At 36.1% G+C, this 26,760-nt stretch overlaps 1 protein-coding gene across 1 annotated transcript in view; it reads left to right on the plus strand.

Moving 5' to 3' along the window:
• The first annotated feature begins 3,113 nt into the window (after positions 1 to 3,113).
• The window catches only part of LOC101968509 (calcium-activated chloride channel regulator 4), a 32,030-nt gene continuing 8,383 nt past the window's right edge, over positions 3,114 to 26,760 (plus strand). The window contains exons 1-11 of the mRNA XM_078026649.1: positions 3,114 to 3,272; positions 7,458 to 7,598; positions 7,745 to 7,892; positions 12,195 to 12,303; positions 12,941 to 13,118; positions 13,553 to 13,771; positions 15,780 to 16,007; positions 19,842 to 20,019; positions 21,488 to 21,594; positions 23,914 to 24,129; positions 24,649 to 24,916. Of these exons, the coding sequence (XP_077882775.1) occupies positions 3,114 to 3,272; positions 7,458 to 7,598; positions 7,745 to 7,892; positions 12,195 to 12,303; positions 12,941 to 13,118; positions 13,553 to 13,771; positions 15,780 to 16,007; positions 19,842 to 20,019; positions 21,488 to 21,594; positions 23,914 to 24,129; positions 24,649 to 24,916 (1,951 nt within the window). The remainder of the gene's footprint in view (positions 3,273 to 7,457; positions 7,599 to 7,744; positions 7,893 to 12,194; positions 12,304 to 12,940; positions 13,119 to 13,552; positions 13,772 to 15,779; positions 16,008 to 19,841; positions 20,020 to 21,487; positions 21,595 to 23,913; positions 24,130 to 24,648; positions 24,917 to 26,760) is intronic.

Genomic DNA, 26,760 nt, shown 5'->3' on the forward strand with positions numbered 1-26,760 from the left:
TACCAGAAGTATCTGTGGAAGCACAAGTTTGATATGTTGGGTACATTTTTCTGTCACACATGAAAATTAATTGAAAAAAAAAAAAAGGCACTTTCAAAGCCCTTCCTTGACCCAGTCAGAACAAGAAAATCCAAGCCTCTCAAGTGATGCTAGCCAATCTGTTTACCTAAGTTGGATCTGGTTCTAACCCACTAAGCACAGTCCTTTATAACTTGTGAGGAGCTGGCCTCTGCCTGAATGCCTTCCTGAGCTGGGTCTGATGGAGACAGTGGGCTTGTAGCTAAACCAGCCACTCGGGAATATGTAAGAAGTGGACTAGTCATGGAAAGGGATGCCTTGGGAGACACTGGAGCAGTTCCCCACTTCCGTCTCTACCAAGAGAATAGAACTCAGCCAGGGAGATGGATGGAAAATAAGTCAAGTCTAATTCAAAGTTTCCTGAAATATGAGGAACTAGTGGAAGGGGATTGTTAGAAACATTCATCAGGCTGCACATGCTCAGAGCCAGTGCTCAGAGGAAGATTTTTCCAACAGCTTTGACCAAGAAGTCTATCCCTTATGAACATATTACAAAGACCTTCCCAAATTTATTGAGGAGGTAGTAGCACTTCCTCAATTTAACCAGATAATTCACCAAACACTGGAGAGGATCCAAGTCCCCCAGGTGTCTCCAGTGTTCCAAAGACGTTGGAGAAGATTATGTGTAAGCATTGTGATGTGTTGTTATTTTTGGCTTTACTGATAGTCATTCAGGCAACCACTTAGCTGAAACAATTTCCTAAGCACCAATTCCATAGGCTCAGATTGTGCCTGATTTGCTTGAAGCAAGTTGAGAGAGAGGTGGGGAGTAATAAGAAGGCAGCTCAGGGAGGTTACCAGGGCAAGCCTGCGTAGGACGTATTTGTTAACACCCCATCCTCTACCTACATCACAGTTTCCCTGGGGTTGCCACTGCAAGAGCTCTGGCCAGAATCTTCAACAACACAGTATATCTGTGAATGTAGAAATATCCTGCCAGATTCCAAAGGAGATGGAAGGACAGCACAGGAGCCACCTGAGAAGGCAAATTCTGGGCAATATGACAAAGCCCATATCTTGGGAATGTGACCAAGAATCCAACCTTGTATCCTGTATACATTGTATCCTGTATCCAAACTTTGGAGGGTATTCTCTCCTAGTCTATTTTCAGTCCTCTTTTGAGTTCTGATATATCCTGGCTCCTTCAACTTCAGGATAAGACTTCTGGATTTATCATCATAACTCTGAACCTGACCCCTTTTCTCCTTTTAAAAAACTTATTATAGTGTTTGCCTTATAAAACCATATTGCCTCATTATGGAGTGACTAGATCCTGGTACCTGGTATAAGAATGCTGGGTTTAGGTCCTGATTCTGAAATTCCATGGCTGTGTGATCTTGGCAAGTTTTAAACTCTATATGCCTCAGATTATCCATACATAAGATACTATATGTGTTTACATTAGAAAGTTGACTAAGGGAATGAATCTGTGCCTTGGTAAACAATGAATAAATGTTAACTATTAATGTTATTTATCTGCCAAAATAGTAACCAGCAAATTACCAGGTGTTTTAATATGTTTGGATCAGAACATTCTTTTCATTTTTACTAGAAAGGATTTTTTAGTTAATACTAATAACTGATTTTATCAAATCTTCAGTTTATAAAAGTCATTAAGACCTTTAATTTGAGTTTCAAATCTATTTTATCTAATTTGGGGTTATTTAAATTTAATGCCTTAAATTTTCTTCCATTATTTACACCATTATTATTTAGATGATAAACAATCCAGATAATCCTGTTCCTCTGTAGCACTAAAGAGTAGCATTAGCACTACAGGGACTGCTCATTTTATTATGAGTTTTTATGAATTTTCACATTCCACTTGATAGAATATATAGTTTATGTTTATATTTAGGAAATTAATCAAAAATAGGAAGAATAAACCAGCTATTGCCCTTCTCGGACTATTCCCTGAAGACCTTAAAAGAGCACACTACAGGGATACTGCCACATTGATGTTCATAGCAGCACAATTCACAATTGCTAGACTGTGGAATCAACCCAGATGCCCTTCAATAGATGAATGGATAAAAAAAATGTGGCATTTATACACCATGGAGTATTATGCAGCACTAAAAAATGACAAAATCACGGAATTTGCAGGAAAATGGATGGCACTAGAGCAGATTATGCTTAGTGAAGCTAGCCAATCCCTAAAAAACAAATACCAAATGTCTTCTTTGATATAATGAGAGTAACTAAGAACAGAACAGGGAGGAAGAGCAGGAAGAAAAGATTAACATTAAACAGAGACATGAGGTGGGAGGGAAAGGGAGAAAAAAAGGGAAATTGCATGGAAATGGAGGGAGACCCTCATTGTTATACAAAATTACATATAAGAGGTTGTGAGGGGAATGGGATAACAAACATGGAGGGAAATGAATTACAGTAGATGGGGTAGAGAGAGAAGATGGGAGGGGAGGGGAGGGGAGGGGGGATAGTAGAGGATAGGAAAGGTAGCAGAATACAACAGCCACTAATATGGCAGTATGTAAAAATGTAGATATGTAACCGATGTGATTCTGCAATCTGTATTTGGGGTAAAAATGGGAGTTCACAATCCACTTGATTCTAATGTATGAAATATGAGATGTCAAGAGCTTTGTAATGTTGTGAACAACCAATTAAAAAAAATGTGTCTTAAGAGGAAAGTGTGCAGTGCACTTTGTAGAAAGATCTAATTTCTATTATGATTCTTTTAAAAAAATTTTTGTTAGTTATTGATGGACCTTTATTCATTTATTTGTTTGTATTTGGTGCTTAAAATCGAACCCAGTGCCTCATTCATGCTAGGCAAGTGCACTACCACTGAGCCACAACCTCAGCCCCTCTATTATGATTCTTGATCACTCTGATAGTAACATACAATAAAACCATTGTGTAAATTGATGCCAAATATTTTCCCATACATGTGATATTGACCTTTAAACAGTCAACATCCCACAGTAAGTCAACACTGATAATTTTTAGAGGTATATATAGATGGAGAGACACAAGATGAAAGAAACCTTTTGAAAAACCAGGGAGGAACAATGAGGTTATTCAGAGGTTTGGTCTCCCTCTTAGTCCTATTCCTGCTGCAGAGGTCAAACACTTCCCTTGTGAGGCTGAATGACAATGGTTATGAAGACCTGGTCATTGCTATAGATCCTGGTGTGCCAGAAGATAGAAAACTAATTGAACAACTAAAGGTAAGATAGATGGAATTTCTTCTGTTTGAATTGTGGAAAAGAAAAAATGTTAATGGTGAATAATTGTTATAGAAACTCTGAATGCTCCATGAAGGTCAAAAGCAGCATGGTGCAGTGGGGACAATGTTGGGATGTGCAGAGAAAGGTAGAGGTTCTAGATGGGGTTCTTCCCAATCTTACCACAACACCTACAATAAGGCACAGGGCCTCCCTGATCCTCAGTGTCCTCCTCTGTAAATTAGTAGTTGTACTTATCTCTTTTAAAATAAGTGTTTAAGTCATGGTATGCTAGAGGAAAGAGCAGTGAATGAAAGAAAAAATCCCCTGGTCTCATGGAGTGTATATTTTTTTCAGAGATCTAATTAATAAGAATTAGTAATTTAGCAAGCAGGTCAGGTGTAGGAGGTTGCTGTGGAATACACCAAATCCAGAAAGGGAGTTTAGAGTGTGGGTGGGACTGGAATCAGGGGAGAATTTTAGTTTCATGTATGATCATCATGGAAGACCTCAGTGATGGGGTGATGTTTCAACAGAGATGGAGGTAAGTGAGGGAAGAGTCCACTGACAACCTGTGGAATGGGCACAGCATGGAGGTGACAGGATGCTTGCTGTGACCAAGGAAACCATATGGATGAACAGAGTTAAGCAAAGGGCTCTCTGAAGTTAGAGAGGAAGCAGGGCTCAGACCAGGAAAGGCTTTGGCATCTTCTCTGAGATGAGAATCCATGGAAGAGTTTGTCCAGAGGAGGTGTACACTCTCCTACATGTTCTGGGATGGCTCTGACTGTGGTATGGAAGAAATGGTGAAAGGCTTGCGCTTGTCACTCAATTGTGTATAAATGCTATTGTAGCACAGAGGTATAAAAGGACCCAGGTAGAAAGCTGTAGCAGGTGAGTAGTGATAGTGATGAGGACAATTAGACTGTGGTAAAGAGAGTTACTGTGTATGATTCTGAACATACTCTGAGGGCATCATAGACAATATTTCCTGATGGTTTAGATGTGTGTGAGTAGGGGAAGGTAAGAAAGAAATGTAAGAATCAAGGAAGGCTCTACACTTTTGCCTAAATACTTGGAAGGGTGGGAGTCTTATCAATTGGGAAGGGATAAGTGGGAAAGTTGTTGGGAGATCTGGAGTTAGTATAGAGTATTTTGAAATTAAAATGCTTATTAGACATCCAAGTTAAAGAGGCAGGAAACTGAAATTAGTGTAAAAATTTGTGTGTATGTAAAAGTTTGAGGGTCCTCGGTGTGTAAATTAAATGAGTTACTAGGTGGGTGCAAACAGAAGAGAAAGGCTCCAGTACCCTGATTTTAAATGAAGAACTTTGATTTTCTAAAGTTTTTCTCAACCATAAAATCTCACATAATACAGAGATTGGGCTTACTGTGATGTGAGTTTTTCTCTGTACATGACATCTATATGTACTTATTCCTCATATTTAATTTCCAGGACTGTGTCCTGATGCTACTTTTGAAGCCTTCTTTGGTGATTCTATGGTTGCTATTTATTGTTCATTCTCTATAAATTCTGTTACAGTTAGAGGTGTTTGCTTATTGGTACCTTTTGAATTCCAGAAAAGGTAAAAATTCTTTTTTATTAGGGAATATGGGTTAGAGCAGATAGCACAGCTAATTATTAATGATAGGTTCTTAGTGTTCAGGGCTAATTGAGACTCCAACATAAATGCAATCCCTTGGAGCTGTACAATGCCCTACACACACAATCAAACACAGCAACCCTGCTCAATATATAACTCAATTTGAACCAGTAAATACATTTTCTTCTTGTATGCAAAGAGAGCCATCACTTTGAGCAGAAGGCAAAAATCTATTGAGACCTAAGTATCATATATGCCCCCGGCCTTCACCTCGCGCCTCCCCCCCCAAAAGGAGAGAAGCATCCTTAGGAAACACAGATAATTCTTTCATCTGAATTAGGTCAATTTTAAACATTTCTGAACTCAGAAATCAGCATTTGATAAACTGTTTTGTTGGGGTAAAAATTTCTTAACCATGGTCCTCTATTGAATACCAAAATGGTAAATTCAATTCCTTGCAGACAAGCCTAGATTTCACAGTGGTTTTTGACATTCTCTCAACCCTCAACAAAGTTAATACATTTATAGAAAGCAACTCTGTGAAACACATCCACATTACACAGAAAAATAAAACTGGGGTTCTGAAAAGATAGGTAGCTTTTCCCAGGTCACACTAAATACAATCAGAACTGAGATCCTGCTCATGAGCTTTGAAGACTGATAGATCTGGGTTTAAATTCTGACTTGAATAAAATGGCAAAACCCCAAAACCATATACTCTTTCCTAAAAACTTATAAACCAATGTGGTCTTAAATCTATTCTTAGGGATACTTGAGATGTTCAATTTTCAACTTACTCTTTTCTGTGTTTTTAAATATTTCTTCTTAGTTTGAGAGTAATTATTTTTGCAAATCCTGGTACTTTCATCGTCTGGATTCAACTAGGTTATTATAGGAACTCTGAGAAATAATGTAGAATATTATTAAGGAATATTATGGGGGTTTTGCTTCCAAAAACTCAGTGTCCAATTATTAGTTATTCCAGGATACTCTGGGGATGACAGTCATCTAATCGAGTCTCTGACACCACTCTCAGACCTCAGAGCCCACCATTATCCAAGACAGCCCACTTGGACTATTGAGACACCAATATAAATGCAATCCCTTGGAGCTGTACAATGCCCTACACACACAATCAAACACAGCAACCCTGTTCAATATATAACTCAATTTGAACCAGTAAATACATTTTCTTCTTGTATGCAAAGAGAGCCATCACTTTGAGCAGAAGGTAAAAATCTACTGGGACCTAAGTATCAACTCCCCCAATCCTCCACCCTCTGCCAAAAAAAAAAAAAAAAGGAGAGAAGCATCCTTAGGAAACACGGATAATTCTTTCATCAGAATTAAGTCAGCAAATCAACTCTGCAGCTCTCCAAAGCCAGTTTTCCTAATTCTCAGCTGGTCCACTGGGCCTTTAGTTCTCTGAACCCTGGCCTTCTGACTTACCATGGTTATGAACAAATAAGGTTACTGACTTCTTATAGTACCTGTGAGTCAGCACATTTGACTCTCTTACAGATAGCCAGGAAGAAGCCTTAAAATTCCTGAGGAATAGTTCTATTGTAGCTTTATGTTAAAGCAGAAATAATCACAGAGGAGCCTGTCTTGGAAAAAAAAAACAGGGATATTTCAAACTGATGAAGAAGCTGACATTACCATTTATTACCCAGGATTTTGGAATTATTCAGGGTCTTGATCATGTAGAATAAAACACCTTAAATGTGTTTTACCCATCGATTTCTCCCACTAGAGAGTAAAGTCTATGGAGAGACAACTTCTTTTATTAATCATTGTAACTTTGGGCTTAGTAACTTTATAACTAAACATTAGGTGAAATTATTTCAGGTTAATGGCAGAGCCACAATTTCACAATCAAAATTTTACCTCTACCATGGATTTTTCCATAACCCTACGCATTGACACCCAATCCTGTTATCTTCCCTATGGATAGGATGGGGAAAGAATTCCTCCATGCAACTCTAACATCAGCCTGAGAATGTTTAAAAAGATCATTAAAACACGAAGAACAGAAATGATAATATTCCTGTAGACTGTCCCCCTCAGCTTGCATCCATTAAAGCTGTTCTTGACTCAGATTTTTAGTAATGATATCAAGCAATTTTAGGGTTGCTTGTGGGCACAGTACTTTTAATTTATCTCATCTTTATGACAACCCTAAAGATAGGTATGTAGCAATGGTCCATTAAAGAGGTGAGGAAACTGAACTTCAGAACACTATATAAATCAACCAAGATCTGTGAACCAAAAAGTACTAACACCAGTACTGGGACCAAGAAAATTACCCCAAAGTCTATGTGCATATTCATATTAATCAGTTCCTTTACACAAAATGCATAAGCACTCGCCTTTCGGGGTAAGAGAACAGAAGACTGAGAAGCCTTTCAATGTGTAGGACAAAGCATTAGTTTGAGTTTGACAGGTTGCAGAAATGGAATGGTGGGCAATCATCAAGCAGGTGCTTTTGTGTTGACAGGTACAGGGGGAGATGTCAGAGATAAGCTCTGCTCTGTCAGTCCATTCTTGCTCAGCAATACTCACATATTGTTTTTCATTGAAATAGGACATGGTCACTACAGCATCTACCTACTTGTTTGAAGCCACACAGAAAAGATTTTTTTTCAAAAATGTTTCTATATTAATTCCTGAGAATTGGGAAAGAAGTCCTGAATACAAGAGGCCAAAACATGAGAGCTACGATCAGGTAAGTGTTGAAAACTTCTCTAACAGAAAAAGAATATTTTCAGATGTTTCCCAGTTTTGCCACAAATTGATTGTTTCAGAGTCTTTCTAACTAAATATTGCCATTTGTGTTCTTCATGTTTTAATGATCTTTTGAAATATTCTCAGGCTGATGTTAGAGTTGCAGCACCAGCTTACCCAGGCATAGATGAACCCTATACCAGGCAGTTCACAGAATGTGGAGAGAAAGCAGAGTATATTCATTTCACCCCTGACTTCATACTGGGGAAAAAACAAAATGAATATGGACCATCAGGTAGGAAATTTGGCTTAAACATCTCATTTTAAACAAGCATCTCTGTTCCTGGGTTTAATGAACCAGCCTTGGAGCAGAAGTCTTTAGGTTCACATCCTGGCTCTTCTGTTTATTTTCTGTGTGTGAACTTAAACAAGTGACCACATGCTGGGTGCTTATGTCTGGTGAAATGGTGAACAGTGAAGTTTTGACCTTGCGGAAATATGATGAATATTAAAATAGAGAATTTATATAAATGTACAAAATACAGTAACAAGAATTTCTTCAGAAATTTGGACAGAGCACATAAAAATGTTTATTTTTATGTCATACTTTTAAGATTTCAATTTTCCAGTTCTCTGCATTTGGATATATATTTTAAAATTTATTTATTTATTCTAATTTGTTATACATGACAGCAGAATGCTTTTCAATTCATAGTACACATAGAGCATAATTTTTCATGTCTCTGGGTGGTACACAAAGTAGAGTCACAGCATTCTTATCTTCATACATACACTTAGAGTAATGATGCCCATTTCATTCCAACATCTTTCCTTCTCTCATGCCTCCTCCCTTCTCCGCCCTCCCTTTTGCCCTATCTAAAGTTCCTCCATTCATCCCATGCTACCCACCCCCATCCCCATCATGAATCAGCATCCACGTATCAGAGAAAATATCGGCCTTTGTTTCTTGAGGATTGGCTTACTTCACTTAGTGTAATATTCTTCAGCACCTTCCATTTACCTACAAATGCCATAATTTTATTCTCTTTTAATGCTGAGTCATATTCCACTGTGTATATATACCACAGTTTCTTTATCCATTGATCTATTGAAAGGCATGTATGTTGGTTATACAATTTAACTATTGTCAATTGTGCTATTATAAACACTGATGTGGCTGTGTCCCTGTAGTATGCTGTTTTTAAGTTCTTTGGGTATAGATGGAGGAAAGGAATAGCTGGGTCAAATGTGGTTTCATTCCAAGTTTTCCAAGGAATCTCCATATTTCTTTCCATATTGGTTGTACCAATTTTCAGTCCCACCAGCAATGTATGAGTGGACCTTTCTCTCCACATCCTCACCAATACTTATTGTTTGTATTCTTAATAGCTGCCATTCTGACTAGAATGAGATAAAATCTTAGTAACATGTAGAGCACAATTTTGATTTGCATTTCTCTAATTGCTAGAGATGTTGAACATTTTTTTCATATATTTGTTAATTGTATATCATCTTCTGATCAGTTCCTTGGCCTGTTTACTGATTGGGTTATTTGTGGTTTTATGGTTTTAAGTTTTTTGGGTTCTTTATATATCTAAGAAATTAGTGCTCCCCCTGATATGTGTGTGGTAAAAATTTGCTCTCATTCTGTAGACTTTCTGTTCACCTCACTGATTGTTTCTTTTGCTAAGAAGAAGTTTTTCAGTTTGATTTTGTCCCATTTATTTATTCTTGACATTATTTCTTGCACTATAGAAGTCTTATGAAGGAAGTGAGGGCCTAATCTGACATGATGAAGATTTGGGACTACTTTTTCTTCTATTATATGCAGGGTCTCTGGTTTAATTCCTAGGTCCTTGATCCACTTTGAGTTGAGGTTTGTGCACAATTAGAGATAGGGGTTTAATTTCATTTTGTTGCATATGGATTTCCAGGTTTCCTAGCATCGTTTGTTGAAGAGGCTATCTTTTCTCCAATGTATGTTTTTGGCACCTTTGTCTAGCATGAGATAACTGTATTTATGTAGGTTTGTCTTTGTGTCCTCTATTATGTACCATTGGTCTACAAGTCTATTTTGGTACCATACCATGCTGTTTTTGTTAACATTGTTCTGTAATATAGTTTTAGGTCTGGTATAGTGATGATACCTACTTCACTCTTCTTGCCAAGGATTACTTTAGCTATTCTGGGTCTCTTATTTTTTCAGATGGATTTCATGATTGCTTTATCTATTTCCATGAGGAATGTCATTGTGATTTTGATTGGGAGTGCATTAAATCTGTATAGTGCTTTTGGTAGTATAGTAATTTTGACAATATTAATTCTACCTATTCAAGGACAAGGGAGATTTTCCATCTTCTAAGATCTTCTTTCTTTCTTCAGTGTTCTGTAGTTTTCATTGTAGAGGTCTTTCACTTCTTTCATTAAGTTGATTTACATTTGGATATTAATCAATTACACATATGTTACTTGGAAACCTGATGTGTAGCAAGCTGGAGAGAGCCATGATGCCACTTACTGATCAAGAGAAAAATGTATAGGCTATTAGTTGGTGATATTATCATTTAACTATTTGCTTGCACCAGATGAAATTGTCTATAGTTGATCATTTGGCCTATTAAAAATGGAAATTTCATCTAGTTCAACCTAAATGTTAAGATAATTTGTTCAGATGAATGAAATAAATTATTTTACAGGCAAAAATGAAAATTACTGTTAAATGAGAGTCCAATTCATAAGTCACTATTCAATGAAAAGTTTTATGAAACCTGAAGACTCAGAATTGCCTTTCCCTCTCCTATTGCCTGTTCAGTGAGTGTTCATTAAGTCTTCATGTCTGCCAACACAGCTGCCTTAGTCATCAATATCTGGACCATTTTCCTACTCTAATTGTGAAAGCTTCATAATCCCCTCCATCCCAATCTCATCTCTCTCCCATATGTTATCCTGACAAGAAGTGCTCTCCTTGGCCCTTCTAATCTTTCTCATCTTTCTAGATGTTCCTTCTTTCTACTCTGGCATGTCCAGCAAACCTAGTCACTTCAACCACCAGTACAAATAGCTCAATTCTCCAGCCACTCTTATCCTAATTTACATCTCCTATATTGTATGATCTTGCCTCTTTTTTGCTTCTATTACACGTTTCCCAGACTGTTTAAGTGTAACATTAATTGGCATCATTACAAACACACAGTTTCTAAGCTCAGTTATGCTCTCAAATCTATTTAACAATATTCTTACTTGGCTTTTCTCAGTTCCCTTTCTCATTTCCCATCGTAGCTGTTTTAAAGCATCCACCATTTTTCTCAAGATCTCTAGCCACTCCTCTCACTCCAATTTTCAGATGCCTTAATGAGCAACTGAAGTCCCTATTTTTTGTTTGGTCATTCAAACTCATGTCCACCTTCCACCTCCTCTATATAGTTGCAATACAAAATAAAAACTTTTACAATTTTTACATCCAATTTACCAATTTCAGCTCTTGATCCTTCCTTATATCCTATAATCTAGACCTACTGACAGTCCTACCTATCCTCTCAGACAGTTCTTTGTTATGTAATTTGATATAAGTGTTTATAAAAAGAAAATTCACACTCTCTAAACCATCCTCTAAAAACAACAAGGCTTTTGAGAAAAAAAAAAGATTAGAAAGACAGCCCTCAAAATCTACATAATTTCATACCAACAACAGTAGTATAGTGTCTATAAAGATCATTTGGACTAGACAGCAACTTGATAAGGCTGGAGGCTGCCATAGCAGATATTAAAAATGTTCATATGTACACGTACACACACACACACACACACACACACACACAGTAGAATTCTATTAGAAATGAGAGCAAAGTAGGCTGAAATGACATGATTTCAATGGTAATGGAATTTTAAGTCAGAAGGGCTGCTTTTTCAGGTGGGTGTGGGAAGTAGAGCAACCTGAGGAGGGTAGAAGTCAGATAGTGGACCTGTCTAAGAAGACAGTCACAGATGCAGGAAGTTTTAATTTAAAAAAAAAAAAATTCACCAAATGTCTTTAGTAGCACTTGATATGAGGGCTTTTCTCTCCCTTACTGAAGGTTATAATTCCACTCCCACTAACCAGGTCCTATTTGCCCAGATCTCAAACAGGCAATTTTAAAGTTTAATGTGTAAAGAATAACTATTTCTCAATATTTTTATTACTACTTTCTCAAGAGTATTTTTAAACAAAATTCTCTTAATTACATCTCATGGCATCTTAATACAATAGTATTACCATATGTCTGATTACATTGTTGGTAGAGTTAAAGTTTGAGGAGCCATAAGCCGTTGTACTATCATTTTACTCATAAACTACCAATATCCAAATCTTCATTGACTTTGACCATAGCATATACTCCTTAAAAGTTTTGTTGATTTAACATATAGGAAAATAAAAATACAATATACTATTTAACAATATACTCATTAAATGCCATAAGCTCTTTTTATAAACAAAAATGTTAGGAGTTATGGAGATCCTCAATCTAAATATAATTTATAATGGGAAGATCTTAACATTTTTTAGGTATAAAATTTGTCACTTGAATTATGATCATGCATTTGAAATATTTTCCTACAGGTAGACTGTTTGTCCATGAGTGGGCTCATCTCCGCTGGGGAGTGTTTGATGAATACAATGAAGATCAACCTTACTATAGAGCTAAGTCAAATAAAATTGAAGCAACAAGGCATGGCTATTTATATTCACTTAGAAGACCTTGGGCTTTTAACTAGTTGATTTTCCTATTTCACATTCTTTCAAATGATAACTATTTATTTTTGTCTCAATGAAAATACTAGATGCTACACTACAAAACTGCCTCTTTTTAAGGGAAATTTATCTTAGAATAGTTGGTTGACTTTCTAAAATACACATAACTTTGATGGCAATTATTTGACTGATATTTTGATGTTTTTTACACCTATCTACCATAACTTCCAGAACTCATTTAGACTAAGAATGTACACTACATAGATGAACTAACCACATGTTGATCAAAATTATTTCTATTGTATAAGTTTAAACAAAAAATGAATACATACTGCTAAATGTGGGCTGAGTAAGAAAGAAAACACTCCAAGAAACCAACTAGTAACTTCTTGGAGATAAATAAAGGTTATTTTGGAATATCAGTGTAGCATGATAGTTAATAATAGACTATTCTCTTGATTCTGAGATTAGGAGAACAAAGTGACTGGGGGAATCCACTTAAAATTGAGTGCCTTATCAATGATTAATGTCCTGCTAGGGATAGGGTCTTGTAAAACAAGTACAAACTGTTAATGACTAATTTGCCTCAAAATGAACTGTCACATATTTTTCAGGTGTTCCACAGGTATCACTGGCAAAAATAGAGTTTATAAGTGTCAAGGAGGCAGTTGTGTAAGTAGATCATGCAGAACTAATTCAACAACAAAATTGTTTGAAAAGGACTGTCAATTCTTCCCTGATAAAGTTCAAACAGAAAAAGCATCCATAATGTCCATGCAAAGCATTGATTCTGTAAGTATGTCAATCATTATTTTCAGAATTTATAATCAAAGGGCATTTCTAGTTTTATTCATTTTTATTTTTATTATTTTGTTGTGCTGAAGGGTCAAACCCAAGGTCTTATACATGCTAAATGAGTACTCTATTCATTGAACTACATTCTGAGCCCCACATACCCTATTTTAAAATATCTGTCCAGGTGACATAAGGATTAGATATATTAAGAAAGAATTCTTTGAACATTGGTTGACATATGTAAAGAACTCAGATAATGTTACCTGTTATCATTATCACTATTGTGGTAAAGCTACTTGATTCTCATTCTTTATATTTTATTCAATAAAAGTATATTTTCAGGGTGTATTTTAAATTTCTTCCAGTTTTGTAGTTAGGCTTTTTTAGTGCAGGGTATAGTAAATTATTTTTTCATTTTATTAATCTTTTAGGTGTTGGAGTTCTGTAATGCAGAAAACCATAACCAAGAAGCTCCAAGTTTACAAAACATTAAGTGCAATTTTAGAAGTACCTGGGAGGTAATCAGCAATTCTGAGGATTTTAAAAACACCCCACCCATGGCAGCACCACCTCCTCCACCTGTGTTCTCATTGTTGAGGATCAGTGAAAGAATTCTGTGCTTAGTTCTTGATAAGTCTGGAAGCATGTCTGTAAGTTCATGGGTCCATATTTTCTCAATGTGGGCATGGAAATAATTAAATGCTAATAACACACTGAACTCTACCTGTACCTGGGTTATTCTAAATCACATGGTGACATAAAACACCATCACTTCCTATAATCATGACCTCATTTGTTGCAGCAAAATATTGTAACCAAATCAAGATGTCAGTAAAGAACTAATCTGAGGATCTCTAGGTTTTTTTTTTCCCAGAAAATGGATGGGTTTTTCTAGAAACTGGAAAAGCTCTGAAATCCTTTAATCAAGCTTTATTTGAAAGGTTAGAACTAGAGATTGAAAGATGAAATTATTTTTAACCATGATCCTTGTACTGAAAATGCTTCAGCGATGTGAAGATAGAGTGGATTAGTAGATACTAAACCCCATTCCAATTCAAAGAATAAAAGCTTTCAGCAGAATTCTGAACAGGCCTTTATTTTATTTGTATCAACTATACAAGTGACCTCTTTATGCTCAAAAACACAAAGAAAAATAATTATAAAGAATATCTATCTAGAGGCAGCCATTCATTCCATTATATTTTGGTGAATGGAAAGCATTGTATTAGGCTCTGAGAATATATGTCCATGTTATCAGAAGTTCAGAGTCCAACAGAAAAATTTTCTCTCCCTTTTCTCATTACCTGAACAAGTTATATTTATTCTACAAATTTGAGGCACTCACCCAGGAGATGCTCTGGGTTTATAGGCTGCTGTAGACCTATCCGTTGATTCCCAACACTGCCCTATGCATACTTCTATTACTGTGTATTATATTGAAATCACACATGTCTTTTCCAACTAGCTTGGGAGTTCTTCTAGGAAGTGGAATCTTGTCTGAAGCACCTTCCCCCTTAGCTTATAACAGAGTTAATCACATAAGGTGATAAATAATAATTGTTGAAATTAATGGACTAAAACAAGAAGATGCAATGTGATAAAGCACCCAGAACATATATTCTGCATATCTGAGGCAGAACAAAGCATGCTGAAGGCCAGGAATAAAAGCTTCAGCAAATGGAATATGGGTGGTTATTGAAAAAGGCAGAGAAAGACACAGATTAATGAAATAAACCACAATAACACACAGTTTCAGACAGAGCAGCAAAGTGCTGACAGTAGCCCATGAAGTGGTCAGGAAATGTCACTGAGGAGAGAAGAGGTTCCCGATTGGCAGATGAATAGTCTCCCTTAGACAGGTTTATGGCAAATTCAATGTTAATGTCAAAGCAAAATGGTGGAAAGCACTAAAATTGGGGGGTATAGTAGTTTTCCCCTATAATTTGGTCAGGAAGTTCAGAGGGAAACTTGGGTATGAGTTTTGGGGAGGAAGGATGGTGATGAGGGATGGAAAAAACAAATGTATATATCCTTGGAAATCCAATGCCAGGGAAGAAGGATGTAAGTCCTGAAGGGTTACCAAAAAACCAATTCCAATTAATCCATTGTCAAAGAAGTGGTGGGAAAGGTTTGGAGAAGAGGAAAGGAGGGGGATTAGGACTGGGCTTCTCGGTATTTAGCTTTAGCTCAAGGAAGTTTCACATTTTGGGTAGAATAGTCCCCAATGAATGGACCATTTCATTTCCTGTGTGGAAGTCAAGATAGTCTGTTGGATTTGTGAATTCTGGGGTGTGATGTCATCCTAGGACAACAGGCACAGAGACTCCCAGGAGTAATTAGAGAGGCTCTAAAATGTGTATCATCACTAGCAACTCAATCAACCTCCCTAGCTTCCATCTCTAACTTGAATGTTTAGCTGCAGGAATCAGCTCTAGTTAAAAAAAATACGAGCTTCTTACTCTACTGTATGAGTTCCATAATACACATAATAATATTTTTCAATTTTACCAATTGAATAATTGCTTTCTTCAACAATACCAATTAATAGTTATAGAAATTTCTTACCAATAAAGTTTATCCACTCATTTTGTGTGATCTGCTATTATATTCCAGATGAAAACCACTAGTTGTTTTCTTGTCTTTTTTTTTTTAATTCAGCTTTCTAATCGCCTCAATCGAATGAATCAAGCAGCAAAATATTTCCTACTACAGACTGTTGAAAATGGATCCTGGGTAGGGATGGTTCACTTTGATACTGGAGGCAGTGTTAAAAGTGAGCTAATCCAAATAAAAAGTAACAGTGAAAGAAACAAGCTCTTGGAGAGTTTACCTACGCGAGCTTCTGGAGGAACTTCTATCTGCTCTGGAATTGAAGCTGCATTTCAGGTGAAAAGCATGCCACAAATACATTTTGTTCTTTTTTGGTTATTTGTTTTCAGGATATTTTCATGTGAAGTGCTGCTGCATATATGTGCAGCCTAATTATGACATAATTAATCTTAGGAGACATAGGACCACAGAAAAAATTCTTTTGATTTTTAATGGATTGGCAAATCAATGAATAAAATGTGGGGGAATAAATAAGTATAAAAGTGTCACTACTTTATACACCCAATAAGGTCAGGGACTTTGCTTTTGTTATAATAGGAGAGTTGGTGCTAAATACGTCAGTTAAGTAAATAAAAAATGTGGCATATATACACAATAGAATACTACTCAGCAATAAAAGAGAATAAAATCATGGCATTTTCAGGTAAATGGATAGAGTTGGAGAAAATAATGCTAAGTTAGCCAATCCCCAAAAACCAAATGCCAAATGTTTTCTCTGATATAAGGAGGCTGATTCATAGTGGGGTTGGAAGGAGTAGCATGGAGGAATAGATGAACTCTAGATAGGGCAAAGGGGTGGGAGGGGAAGGGAGGGTGTGTGGGGGTAGGAAAGGTGGTGGAATGAGAAGTACATCATTACCCTAAGTACATGTATGAAGACACGAATGGTGTGAACATACTTTGTATACAACCAGATATATGAAAAATTGTGCTCTATATGTATAATATGATCTATAATGCATTCTGCTGTCATATATAACAAATTAGAATTTAAAAAAAATTTAAAATGCAAGCAAAAAAGAGTATAAGGACAGAAAAATCATCAACTTTGGGGACAATGAAGCAAAATATTTGGTGTGATTCCACTTTAGGCCAATTCTCCTTTTTGTTTATATGGCATTCAGACAGAGCAAAGTTACACCTATCTATTAAAGCAGACAGAGTACTGACTATTAAACCTATCTAGAGTAAGCCTGTGAGTTAGGGTATGAACTTTCATGTCAGAGTACTGGCTTGGCCACTTACTAGCTTTGTAATCTTAGGCAAATGTTTTGGTCTCTATATGTATAAATTAGAGGACTTGGGAATGCCAACCTCATAAGATCATTTTGAAGATGAAGTGAAGTTTTTCAGCTACATACTTATAATGATCTTTACTGTATTATAGAGTAAATTTTATGCAAATGGTCATCTTTAACACAGCATTAGTATCAATTGTCACTTTCCTAATTAGAAACACTCTCTACTCCTTCACAGTCTATAAATTGTCTGAATTCCTCAGTCTGAAGTTTCCCCAAGTCTACAAACACTAAGATTGCCCTCCTTTATCTCCCAGCCTTTTTTCTCTGTTTTCCCCTCCTGATGCTCTGTACCCCAAGAACTTACTGTGCACATTTTTCTCCAATCCCCACTGTATGTTAGCTGTCCCTGTACCTATGCACATGCAAATCCTCTACCTAAAATACATCTTCTTTCCCACATTGACATGTTAAAATTCTACTAGTTCTTCAAAATCTCTCTCCTTGTAGCTTTTTCTGCCCCTCCACAACCCTATATAGTCTCTTTTATGAATTACATGGAATTTTAAGCATAGATTTATCAAATGAAGGAATGCATTCAAATCAATTGTCACTATTAGCTTTGTACCCTAAACATGATTCTTGACCTCTCTAGTCCTTCAGTTCCTCATTAGTAAAATGGGATAATTAAAGCCAGCATATAAAATTGTTCATGTTTTCATTTATTCAACATGTATTTAATGTCTAGTTGGTATAGGCCACTCAAAGCTGCTTCCCTCTGTGGTGTTTGCTGTATGGGGAACAGATTTTACTATATAGGTGAATACAAACAGTAATGCACATTATGGAGACAGTGTTGTGAAAGAACCCAACAAGGTGATTTTGAGTAACTGGGAAAGGAGGAATCACTGCAGAAAAAGAGGCCATTGAGTCCTTCCCTAAAAAGTGACATATAAACTAAGACTTGAAAGATGAGAAGGAGCCAATGGTTAACATATAAGGAAAGCATAAAGTTCCTTGGAAAGAGGTGAGGAAAAACTGGATTATTCTAAGAAATGATAGAATATGGTGGCACTGGAGAATTGCAAAGGAGGAGGTATGAAATACGGTTGGAAAATTAGATGATGGCTAAATAATTCAAAGCTTCAAAAAATATAAGAGATTTGTAATTTGTTTTAAGCACAACAGATGCTACTGAAGGATTTGAAACATCAGAATATCATTATCAATTATATTTTAGGAAGGTGACCTGGTTGCCCCATGTAAAACCAAGTGTAGGGAGCAAGAGGGGTAATAGGGAGACAGTTTAGGAGCTTGGGCTTTGTAAATTACATACTATGTAAAACATAGTTAACCTAGTCAATGTTCAGTAAATGGGAACTCTATAATTTGTCATTTCTCTTGAATTACAGAGTACTCTGTTGTAGATATTTGTTGTATTTTTTCTTATTCATCTTCACATTTCCTCAGTCTCAGACACAAAATTCAATGAGGACTATTGAAATGAATTGAATTCTCTCCATGAATTCAGGAACTGTGTAGTTCCTACTGAATTTCAGCACAGTGGCTGACCCACTGCATGTGGTCAGTGAATAAACTAATACAAAAAAGGAAGAGATGAAGGAGACAGAATGCTACTTCATTTGGATCTTCGTTTGCCTTTGTGGGGGAGGAGTGACTTTGGGATGCTGTATAAATGTCATAAGTGTATAAAAGTTTACTCTTAAGTTTGATTTCAATGCAAGTCAGAGCATATTTTCCATGTATTAAAATATATATAAGTCACTTTTGCTCAAAACATATACAAATTGTAATGAGGGTGATGACTTTTTCCCCAGATGCCAATTTATTAGGGATTTCTATATTCTAAAACCTCTTCTGTAAAACTATACATGCCTCTACTCCATGAGCCGGGAAGCCACTGAAAACTTGACTTTTTTTCCCTGCGGGCTGGACTCAGTTTTCCAAAATGTTGCTCAAAGAAGCCACTACTAATTAAAATTGACAGAGAAGATGAAATAGAAATGCTATCCTAGGCTCAGTTCTCTTTATCCTCCATCACAGCCATCTGAATTCAGAATTCTGAGGTTCAAACTGTTGAACTTTTAGGAAAGCAATTCAAATTGCAAATAAAATTTAATAAATATTATTCATGTAGTTTTTGAATACCATTAATATGCTTACTCTTAAAAGTAAAATAAAGTTATACAAGGTCTCTAACCCCAACATGCTTAGAATTTAACATATCTTTTTTAAAAGTATGCTGAGAGTTTTCTAGTTGGAATGAATGGCTTTTTTAATATTGAGGGGGATTGTTTTCTTTATTAGTTCATTTCAGTTTTACATAATATTATTGTTCTTTTTGACAGAACTATGTAAGCATGGAATATAATTAGCTCGAGTTTAGTCCCAAGTATTTCCCCTTCACTCCTCCTTCCTCTGTTCCCTTTATTGAGATGGAATCTTAATGCATCTATCTGTATGTACAATAGAAATTTTGCACTAAAACTTTGTTGTAGGATAGTCCAGTCAAAGAAAGCAGAAAAATATTTACTGCTACAGTCCACAATTATATTTTAGGTGTCTGGTTGACCTGAATTTTCCAGGCTGAGATATCACTGTCATTTGGTCTAGGTGATTTTTCAAAGCCCTACTCCCACCTACCTACATTAGAATAAATAATCCATATAATGAGCAGGGGTCAGAGAAACAGAAAAAGATAATGTTTAAGTTTCGCTGGGGATTGTTGATTTCAGATTCTATGATTTTTTCTGTTCTTCACTCTATTGTTTATTTCTCTATAATTTTTCTCTAATTTCCCATTTGTCTTTTGGATCTAGGATGGTAATTGTGGTCTGAATTATGCTTGCAGGTGATTAAAAAGCTAAAACCCCAAATAGATGGATCTGAAATAGTGCTGCTGACTGATGGGGAGGACGGCACTACAGGGAGATGTGTTGATGCTGTGAAACGGAGTGGGGCCGTCATTCATTTAATTGCTTTGGGGCCATCTGCTGAACAAGCAGTAATACAGATGAGCACTGAAACAGGTAAAACATGATCTATGTATTCTAGACCTTTAATACCAATGTATATAAAGAGGCTGACAACTCAACAACTTCTCTTAAACTCCTAGTTTGCAAGTCCTGGGCCAGGAGTTGGAAACCACAGTCAAACCAGACCCAATCTCTGTTCTCACAGTACTCAGAATTCAGTTGTATGGAGAGGCAAATAAAACTGCAAATTAGATCATAATCATATAATATTCCTTCATAACAGTAGGACTATCCAAGAATAAAATTCTGTGTGTGCAGAGGAAGCCATCAATTCTCCCAAGGTTGTAGAGTATAGGGGCAAGGAGGTCTCAGCAACTAGGTGACTTCTGAGCTAGACCTTGAACAAGGTATTAAATTTCCCTGGGAAGGAAAGAGGGTGAGAGAAGATAATCAGGCAATGAACCAAAAAAATCATGTTGGAGTGACAATGTGATGGAAGCAATGTGATGGAAGTAATGGTATTCCTGTGAGGCCAGAGCATATGTGCCCATCTGTGAAGCAGGCTGTGAGGTGGGAAGCCACAACTGACATTAGCTCAGCCAAAAGATCCAAATAACAAGAAATTTCTAGATAAATATTAACAATAGTAGCTGTTATTTTAGATACAAAGATGTGATGAAAACAGACTATGTTTCTAATGTCTTCTAAACATAGCAGAAAAAAATATAATTCACAACATGAGTGCCAAATATTTTATCAAATTAGCTTTAATAGCACAAATATAAACTTGCTGTTAGTTGTATAAACTCATCATTTTAAGGTGTTTCTGTTTTGTTTTGTTTGTTTTTTGGTGTTTTGTTTGAGACAGGATTTTATTTCTAAAGTTGCCAAGACTGGCTCCAAAATTGTAATTCTCCTGCTTCAGTCTCCCAAGTAGCTAGTTTTACATGCCTGAATTGCCATGCCCATCCAAAGTGCTTTTATAGCAAAACTAAAATTTAAATCTCTTCCAAGTATTCTATTGAGTAGTAGTACTTTTTGAACTTGTCTTTACTGCTTACTTTTCTTCTATCTCCTGTCAATGATTGTCAGGATACCTCAGCATATAATATCTTACTAATTTATATATTATCTTCTAATTTTCTGTTTGATCTACTCTACCTGTAATATCTAAAAACCACTTTGATAGAACTATATCCTAAATAAAATTAAATAATTCCTGAAAGGGTTGTGTAAAGACTGCAAGCTTAACCACGTGTAACTGTAACATTTTCTGTCATTGTCCACGATTATTTGATGTATTTCAGATAGCTGATATTTTGATGTTTAAGTATTAAAGTAGCTTCTGCTTCCTAGTTATATTTTTAAATTGGCATTTCAGAGTTAAAACTTATAGCTATCTGACATTACTCTATTTTAATAATATGTACTGAAATGTATTTTGTTTAAAATGTTACCTTATTAATCACTAAAATGTACTTATTTTCTAGAAGGCAAACTAACTAATGCATTTACATTTTAGGAGGAAAACATATTTATGCTTCAGATAATGCTGAGAACAATGGCCTCATTGATGCTTTTGGGGCCCTTACATCAGAAAATGCTGATCCCACCCAGAAGTCATTTCAGGTCAGAGTTCCCACTACTGGGGCTTTTCTGCTTGCATTTACCATAACTGAAAAGAATTTGTAGTCTTAAGTTTTGAGTTCTATGTTTATCGCAAAGTAAATTTCTAATTAAAATCAAAACTTAAGCCAGAAATAGAAGTTATCCTAGAAATAATCAACCCAATTGAGTGCTAAAATCAGAGGAAAATACCAGAAAAAAAGAAAGAAAAAGAAAGAGCAGAATTAGAAAAAAAATATAATAAACCTTTGAGGAAAATGAAAAAAAGAGTAAAATAAATGGTAAGAGAGCTAAGATTTTTTTCATATTCCCATAGAATTTGGTTAAGGAATAATATTAAAACCTAATTACATACATTTTCCATCAAAGGACTTCATTTAAAAAAAGCAACCATTTTTGAATGAATGTATTTTTTTAAAAACAATTCATGTTTTCAAGCTTTCCTTATCCTTCACTCTTATGAAATAAATTTAGACAAATGAATTCAAGTGCCTAATTTGGAAACATAAGAAGTGTATCTTGGAAATAAACAGGAGAAAGAAAGAGTGAAAGATTATTCTGTATCTACAAGGCTAGGGCTTCTCCCACCTCTTCAACCACATTTTTTTCTTGGCATTTTATTTTACTCAACTCTCTTCTGAACTCAACTCTTTTTCTCATCTATGTTACAATAGCACCATCATTTTTTGTTACTTAGATTCAAGAACTTTGATTAAGCATTTGTTCTTTAATTCAGATCCCATCTATGATGTCAACATAGGCTATTTCCATCAAAATCTTAAAAAATTTTTCTTCTTTCCGAAAGTCTATGTCATACCTCCTTATGTCAAGACTTCCGTGTTCAGTTTTTCTATTCATCAAGTTACTCTCTACATTAAAACTTACAGTGATCACCTAGACGGACCTATTTTCCAACAATAAGTAGAGCATAGATGCTGTAGCCTGTGGCTTAGAATATTTACATTTTGGTTTGGAGATTTTACAGTATAATAATACTTTCTTAAATAAAAGACATATTCACTTAACAGGAGATGACGATTTTTATAACAATGATGCTTCAAGTAGAATCCACTCACTTTTATCAGCATGAGGGTGTGTTTTGTTGTGGAGTACGTTGAAGTAGAGATGAGATTTCTTATTGTTCTGAAAATGCTCTACTTAAGAAGCATATAGTGAGTGGATCAAGTTGGACCTTCTGAGACTTTATGTTACCTGAAATGAGCCAGGCCCAGAAAGACAAAAGTGCATGATCTTAAATAGTTGAACTCAGAGAAGCAAACAGTAGAATGATCATTATCAACAACTGGTAGAACGTAGGAATTGGAGAGATGTTAGACAAGGATACAACATTTCGGTTAAATAGAAATGAGTTCAAAAGATCTATCATACAAACATGATGATGATACTTAATAACATGAATGACATCCACATTGAGAGGACTTCAGTCCTTTCACAAACACACACACACACACACACACACACACACACACACAAAATGACAAGGATGTGAGGTAATGCTCACGTAAATTAGCTTGATTTAGCCCTTCCATATACTTTTCAAAACATCATGTTGTATATGATAAACTTATACAATTTTTGTCACTTTAAAAAATAGTAATTAAGCAAAAGAGGGCTCTCCTAGACTATGTGCTACCCACAAAGACTTGAATAGCTTCTTAAAAGTTCCTCCTTGAGATGGTCCTACATTTTACTTGGTCTTGTCTCAAGATTCCATCCTGTACACATCAGTTTCCCCTTTTGTGTTTGCTATCCAGAGCTTCACTCTCTATCCTGTTTGAAAAACTATTTCAAGATTTCAGATCAGGAAAATATCCATGAGAGCGTTTTCCCAATGATTTATGATTTATTTGTAAAGCTCTCACTCTCTGTCAAATGCTCAAATGACCCATTAACATTATATCTTGGATCATCATGAAAATGGGTAAACTAAGGGTAATCAAACATGCATGCACACAAACACACACACATACATACCCTCAATAGTCCTTCGCTGTCTATAGTACCCTTTAATAGTAAAGACTAGTATGGGTCTGAGAAAAAAATAATCACTTCCTGTCCCCAACTGTAAATTCAATCTCCTGATCTACAGCTCTTTTATATCCTGTTTTTCTCTCAGACCCTCTATTTCCACACATTCTAGCTAACAACTGCTACATATCAATGAGTTTCAGAAAGATCCCAAGAGTAAGGTGGCCATATATAAGATTGTATTTAGATGAGAAATTGAGACTGATCTTTAAAAGAAAAAGAATAAAATTATTCTATTCTACAATCATTGATTTTTAAAATATATCTAAACAGCTCGAAAGTAAGGGATTAACCCTGGACAATGATCTCTGGATGAATGACACTGTAATAATCGATAGCACTGTGGGAAAGGAAACATTCTTTCTTGTCACATGGGAAAAAAATCCTCCCAGTATTTCTCTCTGGAATCCCAGTGGGACACTGACAGAAGCTTTCACACAGGACACTATTTCCAAAATGGCCTATCTCAGCATTCCAGGAACTGCACAGGTAAGTAATCAGTTTTTAGACATCCTCTGAATTTTTGAAAGCTGAAAATAAATTGTTTAATGTCATAAGTGTGAGTACTGATGATCATATCATCTACAAAATTATTTTGTGATGCACTCTCCTTGACTTTGTGACCCTAAAAACTGTAGTAGATAGCAGGAAAATGAAATAAAGAACTCTTGCATCAGGAGAAAGTCTAACAAGAACTCTCAGGAAAAACTATGGGAAAACTCTGTGCAGTTAGTGTGCAGATTGCTGCTGAGGTCAATGAATAAGACCAAAGGCAGACTGTCCAGTAATTACTTTTTCCAGATGAGGATGTCACAAAATACAGACACCATGCATGACAATAATCAGAGTACCTGCCTGAACCCCAACTCACACCTTTTTAAAACCTCAAGCCATCAAAACCCTGTTTATCATACTTCATACTTCTAAGATTTATTGTAGATTTGAATAATAGAAACCAGAATATGATTTAACTCTGGAAACTTAATATCTTTCCACTGGAAATTTTAGGTGGGCACTTGGACTTACAGTCTTCAGGCCAAAGCAAACACAGAAACACTAACCATGACAGTAACCTCTCGGGCAGCAAATTCTTCTGTGCCTCCAATCACAGTGAATGCTAAAATGAACAAAGATACAAACAGCTTCCCCAGCCCGATGATCGTTTATGCACAAGTTCTCCAAGGGTATCTCCCCATTCTTGGAGCCAGTGTGACTGCAATCATTGAATCAAACAGTGGAAAAACACAAGTTTTGAAACTTTTGGACAATGGTGCAGGTAATTCACTGATTTTATGAATAAGCCTATATTTTTAAAACTCAGGATATGGTAAGGGTCCTGTGTCAAAATGGGGCAGTAAGATAGATACCCAAGGGATGGGGAAATAGCAGGATCAGTAGGGAATTCTACCAGATAAAACCTACAATCAATGTTGACAATAAATGTTATTTGTTGTTATTATTATTGGCCATCACCATTTAAGTAGATCTCATTCAGACAGTTGAGGACAGCATCAGCAATACTGGGCCAGTGTTTCATAGGGGAACATCACCAAGAAAGTCTGCTCAGAGACAGTTAAGCACAAGCAGCCAGATGAGATCTAGTGGTACTACCTGGGCCCCTGGTAGGAAAAGGGAGAGAAGCAAGAGTAACTGCCAACAACTGAAAAAAAAAATGACAAGAGTTTTGAGAGCTGAGGCCCAGGGGCAGCAGGAGCTACCTGAAGAAAGGAGGGCTCCTCACTGGGGCATCAGATACCAGGTGTTACAAGTAGGAAAGAAGGAACTGTGCTGGCTTCTGGTAAGAGGTCAGTGAGCAAGGAAAGAAGCAATTTGATTCACATATGAATGATTACAGATTTGAATCAGTACTTTCCACAATGTAATTTATTCATTCTTTTGATAATACTGTCTTCAACTAGAGTTGGCTAATCTTTTTTTTCTTTAATTTTTATTGTCGGTTGTTCAAAACATTACATAGTTCTTGACATATCATATTTCACACTTTTATTCAAGTGGGTTATGAACTTCCATTTTTACCCCGTATACAGATTGCAGCATCACACTGGTTACACATCCACATTTTTACATATTGCTATACTAGTGTCTGTTGTATTCTGCTGCCTTTCCTATCCTCTACTATCCCCTCTTCCCTCCCCTCCCCTCTTCTCTCTCTACCCCATCTACTGTAATTCATTTCTCCTTCTTGTTTTTTTCCCCTTTCCCCTCACTTCCTCTTGTATGTAATTTTGTATAACCATGAGGGTCTCCTTCCATTTCCATGCAATTTCCCTTCTCTTTCCTTTTCCCTCCCACCTCTCACCCCTGTTTAATGTTAATCTTCTTCTCATGTTCTTCCTCCCAACTCTGTTCTTAGTTACTCCCCTTATATCAAAGAAAACATTTGGCATTTGTTTTTTAGGGATTGGCTAGCTTCACTTAGAATAATCTGCTCTAATGCCATCCATTTCCCTGCAAATTCTATGATTTTGTCATTTTTTAATGCAGAGTAATACTCCATTGTGTATAAATGCCACATTTTTTTTTATCCATTCGTCTATAGAAGGGCATCTAGGTTGGTTCCACAGTCTTGCTATTGTGAATTGTGCTGCTATGAACATCGATGTAGCAGTGTCCCTGTAGCATGCTCTTTTTAGGTCTTTAGGAAATAGACCGAGAAGGGGAATAGCTGGGTCAATTGGCTAATTATTCTTACCTGCAACTCAATTCCTTCTTCAGGCACCACTGTCCTTTGCTTTTTCTTTCCCTTTCCACAAAACTATCTGCAGTATATAAAACCTATCTGTATCTTGTTTGATTTCTTAGCATTTTATCAGATGAATATTTAGCTAATTGGGAAGTATCTAGTTTGAAATGCCTTCACTTAAGAAGGCATTGGTGATTAACAATGACTTACTGCAGGCATTCTCAAACTTTAGCATACAGGGAATCATCTGGAGAGTGTGATTAAAATATGGAATGCCAAGGCCCTTTCCTAGGTAGTATGAGAAATTTACATGTCTGAAAATCCCTATACTTATAGAGATACAGATAGTGGTGGTTCAAGGACTTCACTTAATACCCTCTGATTTAGAATTTATACCCCACAAGATACATGTTTTG

The sequence above is a fragment of the Ictidomys tridecemlineatus genome, chromosome 11 (genome assembly GCF_052094955.1).
Source record: "Ictidomys tridecemlineatus isolate mIctTri1 chromosome 11, mIctTri1.hap1, whole genome shotgun sequence".
In the NCBI taxonomy this organism is placed as follows: domain Eukaryota; kingdom Metazoa; phylum Chordata; class Mammalia; order Rodentia; family Sciuridae; genus Ictidomys; species Ictidomys tridecemlineatus.